Source organism: Lepisma saccharinum, chromosome 8 (assembly GCF_977018435.1).
Source record: "Lepisma saccharinum chromosome 8, izLepSacc3.1, whole genome shotgun sequence".
NCBI lineage: Eukaryota > Metazoa > Arthropoda > Insecta > Zygentoma > Lepismatidae > Lepisma > Lepisma saccharinum.
Genome location: NC_139236.1, coordinates 87,351,083 through 87,370,235, shown reverse-complemented (window position 1 = coordinate 87,370,235; position 19,153 = coordinate 87,351,083). Strand labels below are relative to the sequence as shown.

Below are 19,153 nucleotides of genomic sequence, written 5' to 3'. Positions count from 1 at the left end.
CCATCATAACCCCTCCCCCCCAAAGTATACATCCTCAAACCCGCCCGTGGGGCACCCCTGAGGGATGGGATGTATAATACTATAGTGCAGTAGAGTCCCGACAATTCGAAGTGGATGGTATCGAGAACATACACACGCACACACACCCACCCCCACCTACACACACAAACACAAACATAGTCAAAATTATATGCAATGCTGTAAATTCTCGTGAGTGAACAAACTAAAATTGTTATCTGCATAAAAATTCATGTATTATACATATCTAATTAAGTTAGAAGGTAGAAGCTATATTACATATTGTTCGTCTATTTTAACTTTTTAATTTACTTATGTTTTCTATTGTGTCCCACCCGTGACACCAGAAAACAATTAATTTCTCCCTTAACTCTTACATTTCCCCCTCAACTCCACTAGAATATTCAAAGGTTAATTACCTTCTCTCTTTGTCTTAAATAATTTACTTCCATCATTTAACAATTACACAGAAATTAAAATAAATTTCTTATTAAGTAAAGAGGCAGTGTTTCGTCTGTCCCAAAGTGACATAAAATTGTTCACTTATAGCTACAAATCTTGGAAAGTATTTTAAGGATATTTATGTTCAATCAACAGTGTTAAGTTTCATGTTTCATTCCACAGAAACTGTAAGAAAAATGTTGCTTAACTATCAGTAGAAGCGTGTGCCACCCGTGACAATTCCATGATTTTCTCTTCCAAATAAACGTTATTTGACATTTCTGTCGTTAACGATTGTTGAGTTATTTAAATTATTTATTTCAGTCTCTTTTTCGTTTCTCCTATGTACACACTCTGACATTCTTTACATTTCACTTCGTAGATAATCCCTTCCTCTTCCTCTTCTCTGTTTTCCTTTTTCTTGTTTGCATTCTTCGCTATTCTTAAGATGCTTCTCCCTCCCTTCCTGTAAGTTTTAATGCCCGCTTTCCTAAGCACTTTGCATATATTTTCTGTGGTCTTCCCCATACTCCTTATTCCAAACCTACTCTCTTTTTCTTTCTCTTCCTCTTCTCCCCTGCCACTTTTCTTCATTCCTCTGTTTATGTCCAGTCTATCCTCCTTCTCACAGCCATTGTTTTCCAGCTGTTTCCATAGGTTATTTATTTTGCCTTCTTTTTCACATTCTTTCGTGCATATTTTCTTGATTATGTCCTCCATATTCTTTATAAAATTTATTTTTGTCACCTCACTTACATCACTTCTTTTGTGGCAGAATACCCCTGCTGCACACTTCTGATGCCAAGCGGTTTCAATTTCTTGTCCTCTCTTCCTTTTCATCAATATATCTAGGTAGCTTAACTTGTCTTCTTCTTCTATTTCGAGTTCCAATAATATCCCTCTTTCTTCATCTTGTATTTATTTGGCAAAAATGTCGAGCTGCCTCTTCGTTCCCTTCCATATGCCAAAACAATCGTCCACATATCTGCAAAACAGAATTATTTTGTCACCTCCTTTTCTATCACTTTCTTTTCCCATTCATTCATAACCAATTCAGCCAATGCTGGGCTTAGGCTAGAACCTATATTCAGTTCTTTACTCATTAACATTATTTTATCCCCCATTATACTGTAATCGTTATTCCAAATGGTTTCTAGCGCCTTCACTACCCTTTCACTATCCCATTCTCTTTTTAACAATGTCCAAAACGTGTCCCCTCTTGATGCTCGGGAACATACTTTTCACGTCTAAGCTAAACATTGTCGTCTTCATCTCATTTAACGTAAGTCCTTTTATAAGGTCCACCACTTGTTCACTGTTCTTAACTGCTCTACTTTCTTGCTGTGTTACTAACACTTCAATAACTTCCTTTCATTTCTTTTCCAAGGGTTCCAAAATATTGTTTCTGCAGTCCATTACTGGTCTCACCTTTATCACCTCTTTGTGTATCTTTGGAAACCCTTTCAAACTTGGTAGTCTTCCTGTCTCCTTTATGCATTTCTTGAATCCACTCCTCCTACAGTCTTGTATGACCCTTTATCTTATAGTTTGTTCTTCTTCTGATCCACAAATCTCCTCATATCCGTTCTCTTTTAGGTCTTCATACTTCCTCTCGTACCATTCTCTTTCTATCACCACAATTGCTCCTCCTTTATCTGCCTGTTCTATCACCACAACATGTCTTGTCTTGATTGTGCAATTGCAAGGGATTATCTACGAAGTGAAATGTAAAGAATGTCAGAGTGTGTACATAGGAGAAACGAAAAAGAGACTGAAAGACAGGTTGAAGCAACATAGGGATGATGTACGACTTAAGAGAGAGAGAGAAATGCGATTTTAAACACACGAGAGAAACAGGACATGACATAGAGTGGGATGATGCTAAGCAGATAGGAAGGGAGAAGAGAATACTAGTGAGAAAATGGAAGGAGGCCAAGGAAATAGAGAGGAAAGGTGAAGAAGACACAATGAACTGTAATGGGGGACTGAAGTTAAACAAAGAATGGAAGAAGGTGTTAGAAAGAGTGGAAAGGACAAGAGAGAAAGAGGAGAGAAGAATGAAGAAGAATGAAAGAAAAAGAGCGTGAGATAAAGAGTCCAACCACATTCTAGATGGAAGAAAATATGTTTAGCCTTTTAGGTGAAAGTACAGTTGACAAGGGAAATCCACCTGCTAGAATGTTCCAGAACAACTTTCTAATAGTCTGGAGGGGAGTAATGTTTGTGTATATATATCGTCCTGTTCTTGTTACATTTGTACTTGGTGCAGAGGCTGAAGAAGACCTTGCTAGAAGGTAGAAACGTTACGTTTAGTTTATGTTTTTATAATAAAATAAATTAATGCCTTGGTCAGCATATTGAGTTTTTCATATCATGGAAACAAGGCTTAATGGTGTTATAATATATATTGTGTGTTTGTGTAACAAAGAAACAAACTGTACATTGGAGAAATACATTATTAAAAATGATACATTAAAAATGATATTACTATACTATTTCACACAATCTAGCACAAAAACCATTTGCATTTTTCTGCTGGGCATTATTTTCCGTCCATTGATTCTGCTAATAGTGAATATGAAAGTATTGTAAGTCAGGCCGAGCGTTTTCAAATAACTTACTAAAATAATTTCCTTTGTCGCCATTTTCAAAGATGGTGAACCTTCCCCAAGGAGATGGGTAGCGAATATTCGAATAGAGGAAATTACCAATTTTGGCACAGAAAAGTATCTGTGTTGCAATTATTTCCATGTGAAATCGCATATTTCCTCTACTATTTTGTTTGCGGTAGAACACAAATGCTGTTTGGCATCAAAGAAAAAGATTACAAATACCAACTCTATGTATCTGCAAACATTCTCAGTCATTATGCATCTGTTTACGAAATACTGGAAATTAACTGTACAACAACTCACTCTCTCTTTTTATGTACCGAAGCTGCTGACTTCAAACCACTCTTCTTTCGTCTCAGACACAATGGTTGTTAACTTTATGCGTCACAGTTCCAGTGATCCATGGATTATTACCAAATGGAATGCCTTTTCTTGCCCGACAGGGACTTGGAACTTGATTAAGTTCCTTTGTAGTGCACATTTTGCATTGTTCCATCGAAGCCTGACAAACTTTGTATTCATGGCTGTACATAAGGGCCCAAAGACTCCCATTGGTACAGTTACAGCAGTGGCGTGCCCAGGATTTTCGGAAGGGGTGGGTTACGTGTCAGTTTTCATCTTTCCCCGCCTTTGACGTTTCTTTTTTTTTAATACTGGGTCAAAAGAGGGCCCAACACGTTCCCTTGGTCACGCCAATGAGTTAGTGATTTTCAACCTTCGTGAGACAGCGGCCGGTAAATTATTCCTTTAAAAGTTGATGCCCCAATCCAAATAATTGTAAATAGTAGGGTTGGGTCGATACCATTGGTATCGGTAGCGGAAAGTATTGGTTGGAATTTATTTATTTATATATTACTAGCTGATTACTCGGCGTTGCCCGGGTATTTATTTATCTCAATCTTCTATTAGACAGGAATATAATGAATTCTAACTATAATGTAAACTGTAACTAATTTTATTTACAGGTATTTAAAACTATAAGTACAGTATACAAATTATAAAGTAAAATATTTTACAAATTCACTATAATATCCCCATTTTACCACACAAATGTCATCAGTTAGCTTAGCGACTCCGAAAACTATGGATTCGACACTAATGTAGGTAATTTTTGACATTTTAGTTTTCACCCCCTCTCACTCCCCATGCCGATAGGTGATGAACTTGGAGTTGAACGTCATTGGGAGTGTCAGTATTCATCTTAGCGATCCCGAAAACTATGGATTCCACACGAATATCGGTCATTTTCGATTATTTTTACATGTCACCCTCTTTCCACCCCCACACCTACCCCCACAGTATTTCTTTCCAGACTGTAAGTTGTATGTGTACCAAGTTTGGTTGAAATTGCTCCAGGCGTTCGAGAGTTATGCTGGAACAAACATACATACATATACATCCATTTTTATATATATAGAAGATAGATTTATAACAGCCGATACTTGTCCGGCGTTTTGGTCTGCAAAAATGTCACTTTCCGGGAGTCTAAATTATCATGAAAATTATGCAAAATTTCAACTTATTTTTTTATTTTGCACCAATTTTGCGTGAAAAACTTGATTTTGTGATTACGTAACATGTACCGTATTTGGACATAGTAATGTAATTCTTGAATACTTTAAAGCAAAATTATTCGTAAATTGATGCATATAATTTGAGTAGAATACTTAGACACTAATATTAATCGATACTTTGAACAGCTTTAAATTATTGCAATATTCAAGTATCGGTATCGCTATCGTGCGAATCGCTATCTGTTCAAAGAGGTATCGACTCAGTCCTCGTAAATACAACCTTAGTGACAATGAAGTTCGACCAGTCACAAATATAGGAGTGCGTTGTGAAAGAAGGAGAACACATGCATATGCTGAACATATTTTATTCAGCAGGCTACATGGAACAAAGGAAAACATAAATTTCCGCTGCAATGCAGCAATGTATGGTGTCCACACAAAATAAAACATTTTCGTCCATCTACACGTGACATTGAAGTTCGACCACTGTTAGAGGGGATCCTGTTTACTATGGTGTGACGCCGCCCCGTCGGCGAATAACTGTGGCAATGCGTCGGGGCATGCTGCGGACGAGTCGTTCAAGGTATTCCACATCGATGCGGTGCCATTCCTCCTGCAGGCAGGCGATAAGAGCAGCCACTGTCGTGGGTCCCCTCTGTTGCACACGTCGCTTAAGAACACGTCACACATTCTCAATGGGCGAGAGGTCGGGACTCGATGGTGGCCATGGCAGAGTTCGCACGTGATGGCGAGTCAACCATTCTCTTGTCAGCCGCGCTGTATGAGGCCTGGCATTGTCGTGTTGAAAGATGAGACGCCGCCTGTGGAACAGGTGCCTTCGCACTGTGGAAAGATGCCGCTCCAGTATGTGTGTATAGGCGTGTGCATTCACAATGCCCTCACAGACGTGTAGTGGGCCAACCCCAGATGCCGTCATGAATCCCCATACCATCACTGACGCAGGTTTCTGTACCCGACGTGCATAACATTTTGCTTCATTCTGTTCCTCCTTCCGACAAATGACTGTTTTCCGTATTTTCCCGTACACAACATTGAAAATGGATTTTTCCGTCCACAAAACCCTGTTCCACTGCCGAAATGTCCATCCCCGGTACATTCGTGCCCACCGTAGTCGATTGCCTTTGTTCATCATGGAAAGGAAGGGTTTACGTTTCGCCTTGTACACTCGGTAACCGCATCGCTGTAGGTAACGACGAATGGTTCTGGTTGACACTTCAATGTGAAAGCGTTCTCGAGTCCACAGTCGTAATTCGGCCACAGAAACATGATTGTTGGTCTGGATATAGCGCCTAAATATCCGTAGGTCACGCACGCTCAGCAGGCGTTTTCGACCGGGGGCCTTACCTGGCTCTGTAGTACCCGTATTTTGGTGGTGTTTGATGATGCAGTGGACGGTTGACTTGGGTAAGTTCAGTTGGCGCCCTATTTACCGTTCACTGAGTCCATCCCGTTGCAACTCCACCACTCTTCTCCTCACGGTGTTGTCAATAGGTTTGCCCCTGGCCATGGTGATGATGCACTGCGGTTCCTCGGTGCACAGCACGCGCTTATATACGGCGGACTCCCTTATCGTGTCCGTGACGTCATGCTTCCGTCGAATGCGCCACTATCTGGAATTATCCGTATGGGTCTGGTGCCTGGTCGAAGTTCAATGTCACGCGTATAGTTCCCCGTTTTCGTTCTTTATGTGACCTTGGGTGCAACATGCTGGGATCACGATTCTTGCCTGCTCACACGCCTCCTCTTACACACATGCGTCACTTCTGCGGGTCACCCATTCCACCGCCTATGCCTCTGTGCATTTCATCACGTATTCCTTTCTGGTCGAATTTCATTGTCACCAAGGTTGTACCTTTCTCAATTTTCAACTTTATATGTGAACGAATATGTACCCTTGAAACTAAGTTTTAATAAAAAAATCATGGCATGATAATCAAGAGTACATGCAACGGCGAAAGAAACAATAATCAGAGAACAATGCCTGCTTCGAACCAACATAGTTTCATTCCTTAAAACAACACAGGATGTAGAATATAAAAGTAATTAAAATAGCGGTGGACAATTTGCCTACCATTATCTTTGCCGTTGACTGTACTACCAAGTTACACTTGACAACTGTACTAAGTGTAGGAACATTTTGATGCTTTTCTTTTTTGTAGTAGCTTCATGTATACAATCAAAATATTGACCATAATTGGAAATCGAGGGTCATAAACTCTTGGTCTCTTTAAAAGACATGTTCAATTCTCATAACAAATAATATTCAAAGTTTGTAAGTTTTCAACTTCTAATGCTTCAAAGATACGACTACCTGTATTCGCAATTTTTCAAGAATTATGAATATAGATTATTATGCCACTGTAAAAGAAGACATTTTTTAAAATTCTATTGTACAGTTTCTGATATTACTGTCGGTTAGTTTAAATGATTACAGCAATCATGTCCTCAGTGTTCCAAGTAAGGGACATGCGGGTGGATGGCATCCCCTCAGCTAGCAAAATTTTCGCAAAGCATCCCCCCAGTTGTCTCACTGTCACCATGTTAAACAATAGGATCATCGCCCCCTAACCCCAAAGCACGACCAAATATCTCCCCAGCTAATATTTTCCACTTCAGGCTTACTTATATATACAGTCATAGTGTCATTTATAAAACTTATAAAAATAGGCATGCATAAAGTATACATCTCTTCTGTAATTTTTTTTAGCTGAGAAGTCGTGAAGACACGCTACATAATTTGTTTTGCATCCAGCTGGTAGAGTATATGTTATTTATTGCCATACCATGAATACATATAAGCCAGAACTCCATTTCAACACCATATTGCTCAATAATTGGAAAATGAAATGCGTTGTAGGTACAAAATCAATAATAAGCACTTTTATTATACAATTTATCATTATATTTGTTGACGAAATAGGTGTCTTAGTCTCTAAAGTATCTTTCATTTCTTTCTCTTATATTACAGAGCCATCTGTTGGTGGCCCACATTGATGACACCAGCAGTGAGGAAGAGCTGACCCCAATCGTGGTAAGATTGCCGAAAAAGACAGCGAAAAGTCACATAGCACACGAAGGAAGTGCTGAGGAAACCGGTAAACAAACAAGAACCAGAGCTGCACAATCACACACGAAACGAAACGAGAAGAGAACATCCTTGCAACGTTCAGAAGAAGATAGCAAGTCGACAAGGACAAGATTAACGTCATCCATTCTTCAGAATGTTGCCAAAAATATGGAGAGTGTGCCTGAAAGAACTCCATCTCCTGGAAATGAAAGGGAAGCAATGAAATCATCCAGGACAGATGAAACAATCTTAGTCACTGATACAACAGAAGATTCCGTGATCTATTCTGATTCATTATCAGATGGTGTGATACGGGAGGAAACGACTGAGGGACAAGGACGTTCAATTAGACACTCTGATTCACTATCAGATCGCGTAGTATCAAAAGAAACCACCAATACGTCAGAAACTGCACTCAACTATTCTGCTTCATTGCCAGTCCAGAAGAAAACTGGAACTTCACTCGGTCATTCTGAGTCACTGTCAGATCGAGTAGCTTCAAAGGAAGCCGCCAATTTTGCAGAAAATTCACTTGACCACTCTGATTCATCATCTGATCGAGTAGTATCGAGAGATACCACAGAGAGTTCAGATATACATTCTGACTCATTATCAGATCAAATATTACCAACAGAAACCACCGATAGTCCAGAAAGTTTACTCAGCAATTCTGAGTCATTATCAAGTCGACTAGTATCGAGTAATGCCAGCAAAAAAGAAGAAAGTTTACTGCAACATTCTTCAGTTTTAAATAAAGGAGTACTGATGAAAACTAGCAACACATCAAACAGTTATCAAAAGCATTCTGATTCCTTATCACATCGAGCAGTATCAAAGGAGAGCACCAATAAGCTAAAAAGTTCAATAAATCATTCTGATTCATTGTCAGACCTATCAGTACAAAAGGAAACATTCGACAAATCAGAAAATCTAAAAAGTTATTCTAATCCATTGTTAGATCAAGCATTACTAAAGGAAACAAAAACTATACCAGGAAGTAAATTTATCCATTCTGTTTCCTCATTAGAACGAGAACATAAAACAAACGAAGAAAATATAGAAGAGACTCGACATTCAAACCACACAGAATTAACCGAAGAAACCTTTGGCAAGACAGTCCATGCGGAGCAAGTGGGTGCACTTGCGGGAACAGACCGTGCTAGACAACATACGGAAAGAGAAAGAATTGCTCAAAATTCCCATCTGAAAGTGTCCGAGAAAGAAAACAGAACTGCTACCTTAGAAGCAAGCAAAGTAGAAGTTCTGAAACAGTCCGATTCCATTAAAAAGAGTCCACCTACTGATATAAATGAAGAAGAAACAGAAATTACAGACAGCTCAACCTACACGGCAGAGCAAGCTGAAGATAGAGCACAGTTGGAATTGAAAACTGGGTCGAGAAATGTCACTGACCAAATCTCAAAAGAAAGCCATAGTTACGTGAAAATCAAGCAACAAAATGAAGTAAGTAAAGTGGATGAATCGGCAAGCACAACACACTTTTCAGAAGAATCTACAGGAAGTGTTCCAACAGACACTGTTTATTCAGATTATGACAATCAGTATACTCCAGACGATGCAGCAACTCCAAAAGTAAAGCAAGAACCAAAGGAAAGTCCAGAACAGACAGCTTCTCCAGAACACTTAAGTAAATCCAAACAATCAGCGAAAATTACCGGAAGTATCGAAGAGAAAGTAAGCTCAGAACACGTGGAATCAAAATTGAAAGAAAACTTGCATGGTTTTAGAAATGAATCTTCGGTGTTTGTGAATGGATCAAAGCAACTTGAGGCCTTAGGAATTAGTAAATCTGCTGAGAAACAAAATTCATTTGAAGAAAAGGTGAATACAAGTGGTACGTATTCTGGCAGCAACAAATCAGAAACTGAACGACAAGTTCAAGAAGATAAGAGAAATCCTGATTATCATTACGATCCGTCTCCTAACGAAGAGAACGACAACTCTGAAGATTATGAAGACCAAAGTTATAACTATGAAAAGATGATGAAGACAGGATACGTGGGAATTCCCTCAAGCTTATTATACAATGGAGAGGACTTAGAGAAATACCCATATGTTTCACATTTTCCACAGAAATATAGCAACTGGGATATTCATCAGGGTTTCGGAATTGCCAAAGAAGGATCAGATGCGGAATATTTCAATCCAACAATGGATAATGCTGATCTACAATCAGATGCTGCACCTGACAATGGAAATATGTTCAGTGTGTCACCACTAAGCATGGAAAGAGCAACAAATGCATATGAATTCCGTAATCACTCAAAATTTGTTACTGCAAACCCGAATCTGTGGAGAAGTACGGAACAAAGTTCGGAACATATGACGGAAGACGTCACAATACCCTACATGGACATCATACAGCAGGCTGGGTTGCAGACAGATACGGTAGAGCAAAAAGAACCAAGTAAGATAATTGAAGGAAGTAAAACATCTTACGAAGATATAATTACAACAACTGAATCGTATGATTTAACATCTGAAGAAAGTTCAATCAGAAAAATCATTAATAAAGATTCCCAACTAAGTCAAGGAGCACTCAAAGTAGGAACAGTACACACTGAAACAGAGAAAAATGTAAGGTACGAGTTAGTACCATTCAAAACAGAGGAAAACGTAGAAGCAAATAAAGAAGTTCATAAAGTTTCAGAAGAGTCAATAAAACCTGGAATGGAATTGAAATCATCTCATGCTATGGATTATAATACATTCAATCAAGAAATAGGATATGGAGGGAAATCAACGTTTGAGAAAATAGAACTGAATAAAGTTAGCCAACTACAATCAGATTCCGCTTCACAGTATAAAGAGTCGAAGGAAACACAAAGGCTAACAGAACAACACATTTCAGGGATGCATAAAGAAGCGGAGAAACCCATAGATGAAGGTATAGGGTTACAATATACAGAATTGTACGAATCATCCAGTGAATTTCAAACTGAGAGGATGACAACGCCCGCAAGAGTGACGAAAGAATTGGATATACAAGCACGTGCAACGCCAGCTGAAATTTATGAACATGAAGAATCTAAGAAGCAATACTTGACTACCCAAGCACAAAATAGTTTAGAAACGACGACGAAAAAGGTAGACATGGTATTAGAAAACAAATATGAACTGGATGTAAACAAACAGGGAGGACTGAATCTTGAGGTAGGCGTTAAACCTACAACAGAAAAAGAATTTGAAAACACAGGAAAGGAGAGCATAGAAGAAATATATTCTGACGTAAGTTTCGAACAACAGGTTGTGCCTGATGATCAACCAATTATGAAAGATACCCATGAAGAGGGTAATGTTCCAATTTCAGAAAGTGATAAAGTTGAAGGAAACCCCAAAGAAGGGAAAGAATTAAGTGAAGAAAGCAATAAAATATTGTACCAATCTAAAACTACTCCAAGAATAGATATGTCAGATTCTTTGATTGCTAGCAGCAAAGAACATGAAGTAGGAACAGAGATTCCGAGTGAAACTACAGAAGCATTAAAGTTCAACACTGGAAATCAAGATAAGGGCTGGGGATATGAGGTAACAACCGATGAAGAATCGTACGTACAAACTGATGTAACGATAGGAAATGCATATAATGACATGCAAATTTCACAGCCCTCAGGTTTTGAGAAAGTTCTTGGTTCTGATACGTTGAAAATTACCACTCCAAGTATGATACCAGGAAGCTCATTCGAGCAAGAGGAGACGGTGAAGTCAGATATGAATGCCAAAGTAAAACCGTATGAGGAAAAGGGAAAAAATCACGATGTACATTCAAGTATGGACATCAATCATCTAGGGGAAGGAAGAGAATACAATGAAAATATTTCCGAACAAAGCAGGATATATGGTAAACAAAGGAATAAAATATTTACAGGTGAGACGCATGTAAAACTAGAGAATAAGGATACAAATGAAGAAAAAATACGTGAAATAATACATGGTCCAAAAGCAAAATCAGAGTACGAAAAGGACGTTGAGAATTATACTTTAAGGAAAGAGGGTGAAATAATAGTAACAACTATTTTACCAGAAAACGTGGATATTTACGGAGAAAAAAACAATTTAGTTCATGTTCAATCAGATGCTACATCCGGTAATGAGAGCCTAAAGCAGAGTGGAAATATCACCAATGATAAAATTACATTAGCAGAAACTGTTCTCAAATGGAAAGCAGATACAGAAGTTCCTTTAAAGATTAATCTCGAGGGAGAAGAATTAATAGATAACACTTTTGAAAAAGACAGTAAATTTGATAAACATACAGGAAAAGAAGCTGTGATGAAATCAGGTAGAGCAACAAAAATCATGGACATATCAAAAAGTGCTGATTCAATGAATGCATTGGTTTCTTCTGCCCAAACAAATAATTTAGTGGAACATAATCAAGAATTTACTGGAAAACCATTTGCTGCAGAATCCAATGAACTGCATAACGAAGAAATGGAATCAATACCAACCAATTATGCTACTGAATCAGAAATAAGATATTCATCTGGAATTCAATCGGATGCTGCTTCAAAGGTAGATCGTTTCAAAGAAAGTCCAGTAGAACCAAATGAATTAATTGAATCAATAGGGAAGGACAGCAATGATAAAGATTCAAAGACAAATTATCTCCCAGTCTATGAACCTTTACAGAATAAATTTGAAGAACGGGAAAAAATAGCGTCTACATTCACAATTCCTGAAAGAGAACCAATAAACTCAGCAGGAATAGAATACCTGGAACCTGTAGTCACTTCAGATATCGACCACACATATGAGGGAGCGAAACAACCAAGTAAGATAAATGTAGAAGAAAAGGGACAGTCACATAATTACCCGAACATGATATCAGCACTTCAAACCGACGTCAGAAAACCTCAAGAGAAGGAAATGAATGAAGTATCTTCTAGTGAAGGTGGACCACCAACAATAAACAAGAATGGTAGACCTGATACGCACTCTGAGGTACATTCTCAAGAGGAAGCTCCACAAGACAGCTCGAAACTAAGAGAGAATACCTTAAGTGCTGTTTATCCTGACAGAGAATCAAGTACTTATGAAGAACATAAATTCCAATATGTAGATAAGAATGACAGCGCTCACTCAACTGTACGTTCCAAAGAAGAAATTTCAAATGACAGCTCGAAAACAAGGAAGACAATCGTAGATATGGGACATTCTGGCAGAGAATCTGGTAGTTATGGAGGTGTTAAAGCACTAAGCACAGATAAGAATAAGAAATTTACTGTACATTCAAGTGGGCATTCTCAAGAAGCTTCAGATGATAACTCCATGCAAGGAGAGTATGCCATTGATGCAATTATTCCTGAAAGGGAATCGAGTAGTTCTGAAGGGCTTAAATCACTAGGTTTAGCCAAGAATGAGAAACCTAGTGCACACCCGGATGAACATTCCCTAGAGGAAACTGCAAGCGGCGTCTCCAAACCAAAGGCCGTTGGCGAGGAGTATTCTGATAGAGAATCCAGTAGTTATGAAGGACTGAGCTCACCAGGTACAGAGAAGAATGGCAGGGTGCACTCGGATGGACAGTCTCAAAAACCAAATACAAGTTACAGTACCAGTCAAGGAGATAATGACAGAGAATCGGATAGTCATAGAAGATCTAGAACACCATTTACAGATAAGACTGACATATCTGGCTTCCACTTGACTGGACGGTCTCCAGAAGAAATTTCAAGTGATATCTCCAAATCAAGAGAGAAAAACGTTGGTACGGTTAATTATGACAGAGAATCTGGAAGCTTTGAAGGATTTAGAAAACCAGGTGTAGACGATACTGACAGTACCCAGTCGGGTGGACCTTCGCAAGAAGAGATTTCAAGTGGCAATTCCAAACCAAGAGAGAAAATCGTAGATACAGTTAATCTTGAAAGAGAAACTAGTAGTTATGTAGGATCTAGAGCACCTAGCGGAGAAAAGATTGACACCTTTAGCATGCAATCAGGTGGACGATCGCAAGAAGCTGCTGCGAGCCTGAACTCTGAATCAAAACAAGTAATTCAAGACGTGGTTTCTCCTGACAGAGAGACAAGTGGTTATAGCTCACCACTTAAAGAAGGTATCTACAAAGTTAAAGAACAAAGACAGCCGCTAAATACTTTCCTTGTGACACAGGAGCCACCCTCAAGTTATACATCCAGAACAAGATCGGAAGAAGAATCAACAATAGGCAAGAAAGAAGCAGAGAGAGTTTCGAAATCGGATGATAACGAAATATACTCTGATTACAGTGCTGAGAAATTTAAGGATCTTGACAAACAGACAGAGGAGAATGCGCCATACTTTGCTGAAGATTTGCACCCTGAGACAACATCATATATTCTTCAACCAAGCTTGATCTCCGATGAGACATTGAAAATAGATTACATAAACAGGCACAAGGAAGGTGCTACAGCCCAGCCTGATTTTTTCATAAGTCAGGTGGGTGAAAAGGATGTGGGAAGAGAAATATCTAAGGTTCCTGACACATCTAAATCAGTAGGTATTTCAAGCCTTCACTCACTCGATTCCCATTTAAGGAAAGAAAATATTGATACTGTGACGAAAGAATTGTCTTCTTCAGATGAAAGTAAGCTGCATTCATATGCGTCAGCGAGTAAGGAGCAGAAACATTCAGTGTATGATCATGGTGGACCATCGTCAGACCAGTCGCAGATAGTTCCTGAATATAATAAGCCTGAAATGGAAGAGCAACATCTTAAAGACGTCGCAAGGTATACAGGAGTTAGTAGAGAACACCATGAGCAAAGTCCGGTACAGTCCCAATCAGTGCAGAGTGGAAGAACCAACGAAGCTATGCAATTACAAGAAAATAATATTTTATCTCAGCACACTCCGATTAAGTCAGAAAGTATTGAGAAACCAGAATTTGATTCACCAGACCGTTCCGATTCATTTACAAAGGTTTCTGAAGAACACACAGAAATTAAGAACGACCTTCGGAATGTACAAGAATCAGACACAAAACTGCCTACAATATATTTACCCAGAAAGGAAACTTATGTTGGGAAAGAATTGCATTTTGGGGCTGGAGGTAGAGAGCAATTAGAAAAACAGACCAAATTTTATCCTGGTTCTGTGAAACACACCGGTATTATAGAAAATGAGACTATTGGTCCAGTTCGGCCTATTTACGAGAAAGGCATTGAACACTATGGAAGTGGTAGTAACATTGTGTCAGAGGAAGCAGGAAAACCAGAATCGTCTGGAATTCAGTCTGATTCCGATACCATAGTGAACGGAAAAGGTGGCTTTGTGTCTCACGTAATGCCACAAGGAAGCCCAGTATCTGGACACGTTTCAGGTTCTTCCTTCCCCGAGTTACCGGGAAGCAATTTTGAGGGAAAGCCAAACAATAAGATTGAAGAAACTCAGCTCGACGAAGAGAATAGGAAAGATAATTATCTTGTCGCTGGCCATGAAAGAGATCCCACCAACGAAACTTTTGTCACAGAACCATCTAGTTGGAAGACCACTTTCGAAGCGTCTATGAGTCCAATAATGAATGAATGGAATCCTTCAAACATACACGAAGCTGTTTCTGAAAAATCATCTGTCCTCTCCGATTCCCTAAAAGGCAAAATAAGCGCAGACGAGGCATCAGGGTACAACAAGATGGTAACCCATCCAGAGTCAGATCAGAACACCAACTACCAGACTGTATCTTCCTTCCCATGGGAAAATGAGAAGACGGATACTAACTTATCCTTCCAACAGGCAAATGCCTCGAATGATAGGTATGTTGTAAGCAAACCGGTGATACTTGACGACAAATCCTCACCACCTAGGAAGAAAATCAGAAGCCAGAAAGTAGGTGGTGATTCTAACAGCAATATCAGAGGTGAGTGCAGTTGTTTAGCTATTACATTTATGATTACACTTAAGAATATTGTTTAACACAAACCGTTCAGAATAACAACTAAAAACGAGAGTAAACATTCGGTTCCTTAACTGCCTACAGATAGTAATGGCTAAGAAGTAATGTAGCAAAGTTAAATTTTAATTCTGTATTTCATGAAGATCAGAAACGTAAGCACTTCATGTCTGAGTTAAACCAATTACCGGCATTTCTCTAATTATTTGTAATAACAATATTAAAAGTGATGGAAACTATAAACAAGCCACTCTCAAGACTATTCCTAAGAGATACTTAGCGGAAACCACGAATTATCTTCACTACATCACAGAACAAAACATTACTGTATATGTGATAGATACACTGTTATCGACATTTCACATGTAAGGTCATTCACATTGCACATGACAATAAATTGACAATGAAACACCAGAATGAGTTTTAATTTTCACAGAAGGTAAGTACACTTTAATTTAGAATGACACATATATAAAATTTCAAGTAGTGAAATGAATTCTAACTTTTCTCATTTCCACAGTATTTATTACGTGTATGATATGAAAAGATGATAACAATCAAATATCGCAAGATATTAGTGTTTAAAATGATAGTTAAATTCAGAAACCAAACAAACTGTAATGTAACAATCAAGCCAATATTGTTAATAAACACATCTGAGTGAACAAAAGAGAACAATAACATTCAGCACGTGAAGCATTTAATTTTGCACAATTTCAAATTACATTACTGAGGAATAATGTTTCAAACGCAAAGATTTGCATAAGATGTTGACTATATTTCTCCAGCACAACATGTACGTATTAATGACGTTCATATGTACAATTACTTTATGTCTTCGAATGAAATTAATCATATTTATAGGCATTGAAATTTCGTCTCATTGTACTCAGAATTTACAAAAATGAATTTATGACTATCTCTGTCACAACAATTTTATTACAAGGAATGACTATTGAACATATACACTTGTCATATGATTCATGTTAAGAAATAGGGAAGTCAGATGAACTTTAAAACTTAGAAAACGAGATTCTTAAAATTGTTAGTTTATATAAATATTACACAGATTTGCATCGAAAGTCATAGATACGATCTGGGCAACATTTAGATAGACACCAATCGGCATTATCTTAAGTAATAGAATGAGACAACGCTTAACACTACAGCAAGAGGAGGAACATCACAACATGCAAACAGCGTTTCATTACTCAAAGGTATGTCCATGCATTCTTATGTGTGCCTACTCTTCTATCACAGTAATAGTTATATGTTTAAATTTATTTACAGGGACTGACTCTGTTGTTGACTATGTCAAGAACACCAATAGGACAATTTCAAGAGAACAGAGCATCAGTGAAGTTCCAGTTAAAGATTTCATAAAATCAAACATTCAAGAATCATCAACGAACCGTTCCACGTCTTCAAAGGAGCAAAAAGTGTCTACAATAAAAACTAGTGATTCTAAAATAAAATCAAAAGAAGCAAAGGTTACACTGAAGACTAAACCAACAAAGAAACCGGATAAACCCAAGACTGCAGGTGAAAGCAAGAAGGTAAGAGTTTCTCCAACAACTAAAAAGCCTGGAAAATCTTCGAACGTAAGTGTAATGAAGAAGAAAGTTACTGTGTCCAACAAACAGGAAAAATCAAAGTTCATAAAACCAAATTCTGCAAGAAACACCACTGTTCAAGTGGCCAAAGTTCCAATCGACAAAACAAAGATCCAGGACAACCGAAGTAAGGTGGCTGAAAAGGAGGGAAGGGTAAAGACAGAAACCATCAACAGCACACAGCAGAGGACAACCCCAGCAACGTATGAAAACGAGGAAGCTGAAGAAGAAACGCAGGTGACAAGCATGCAGGCATTTGAAGAAGGGGGCACAAAAGAGGAATCAACGGCTCTGAAAGAGGACGAAGAAGAGATAGAAACTGTAGCACAACAACTCCTCAAGACAGGGATAGCTATATCAGGAGATAATAGCGGTCAAACGATGTTGAAAGAGGTGGCTTCAATTGAGAAGGAGTACGAGACAAATGAAGGAGGACAATTAAGAGAATCTGGAGGAGACTGGGATCAGCTAAAAGAGACTACTGAACTAGAGCCGAATCTTGAAGGTGGGAAGACGATCTTTGAGCTCAATATCTACGATACCGAAGGAACGATAGAAGGATTAGATGCTGAAGAGATTGCACAGGTAGAAAGTAAAGAACAAGCTGGCATGGAATCATATGAAGGTCGAGAAGAACGATTCAAAAAGAAGAGGAGGGACAAGCTACAACACAAGTCGACACGAAGAGGAAGGCAGCCACGGAAACAAACCTACGGATGGAAGAAGATAGCCTTCGAAGAGTGGAATGTAGAGGACGACAGTGGAAGCTTCCATACGTGGAACTCTGAGGACCACGTTCACGGCTCTTCAGAGGCAACGTCAGACGAACTAGCGGAGCATATCAGGACGAAGAAGTTCCGAGAAGATATGGAAAGAAAGTATAAGAGGAAGGAGGAGCAGATAAGAAGAGAAAACAGACACATACACGGTAGAACCAGGAAGAAACTGCTGATGGAAGATCTATTTCACATAGATGATGATGGTCACAGCGGAGATGTGGATCAAACACGAGAACTGACAAGCTCCGAGGAAGAACTAGCTGAATACGAGAAGCAACATGCAAATTCGAGAACTTTTAGAATATAGGAAGAATAGAAAGTAATTTTGTAAAAATAAATTGGGATGTGCAGTATTAAAATTCTATAACCAATGTGTAATGGAACAACTTGTTTCAAGATATTAGGTTGATCCTATTACAATACGGATAGCTCCTAACAGTGATATATGTACAGTTTATTATGGCATATCTATTATTATTATTATGATTGTAAAATTCGAATTCTTAATTGCAAATTAAAGCTTATAGAGACTGAAGGATAACTTGTCAATATCGAAGAGATGATGAAATATTTTATTTTTGTTGAAATGTACAATAATACCTGTACCTTACAGGTTGGAAGGAGTTATATTTATGAATTTTGTGTTGGGATGTGGTTGTTGAATATGATTTTCTGAAAACATTACATTTTGTCCTAATGACAGGTGTTGTTAATAAAGTACTTTTTTATTTATTCTTCCTAGGCTTGTTATTTCATCTTGCATTGGTAAAATATGGTGTAGGGACAGTGGGATGCACGAATAATACTTGGAAATTGGAAAATTCTCCACTGCTATTTTTAAACAATTCTTGTACATCCTGTAATTTTGAGAAGTAGAAATTTCTAATGCTGGTGAAGCTGCTATTTTGTGTCAATTATTCGGCTTTGTATTGCGTAAAACTAATTGAACAAATATGGACATGGACAATTTGCCATGTGAATTTTATGAATCCCACCATACTATGAATATATAAATTTTAGTTTAAAATGTCCACATGTGCATGACTGTATTGGTACTTTTTCTGCAAGGAATCTCAGTTTTACATAATTATTTAACCGTGTCAATCAACATTTTTATATTTCTGTTACTGTTGTTGCAAATTATATTCCAATTCTGCTAAATTTCATTTCAAATTTTAAAAAAGGATTAAACTT

General features: G+C 38.2%; 1 protein-coding gene across 1 annotated transcript in view; it reads left to right on the top strand.

Annotated features, from left to right (window-relative positions):
* The window catches only part of LOC145991274 (uncharacterized), a 33,017-nt gene extending 14,323 nt beyond the window's left edge, over positions 1-18,694 (top strand). The window contains exons 2-3 of the mRNA XM_083127254.1: positions 7,575-15,534; positions 16,858-18,694. Coding sequence (XP_082983380.1) covers positions 7,575-15,534; positions 16,858-18,266 — 9,369 coding nt within the window. The 3' untranslated portion in view covers positions 18,267-18,694. The remainder of the gene's footprint in view (positions 1-7,574; positions 15,535-16,857) is intronic.
* The last annotated feature ends 459 nt before the right edge of the window (positions 18,695-19,153 follow it).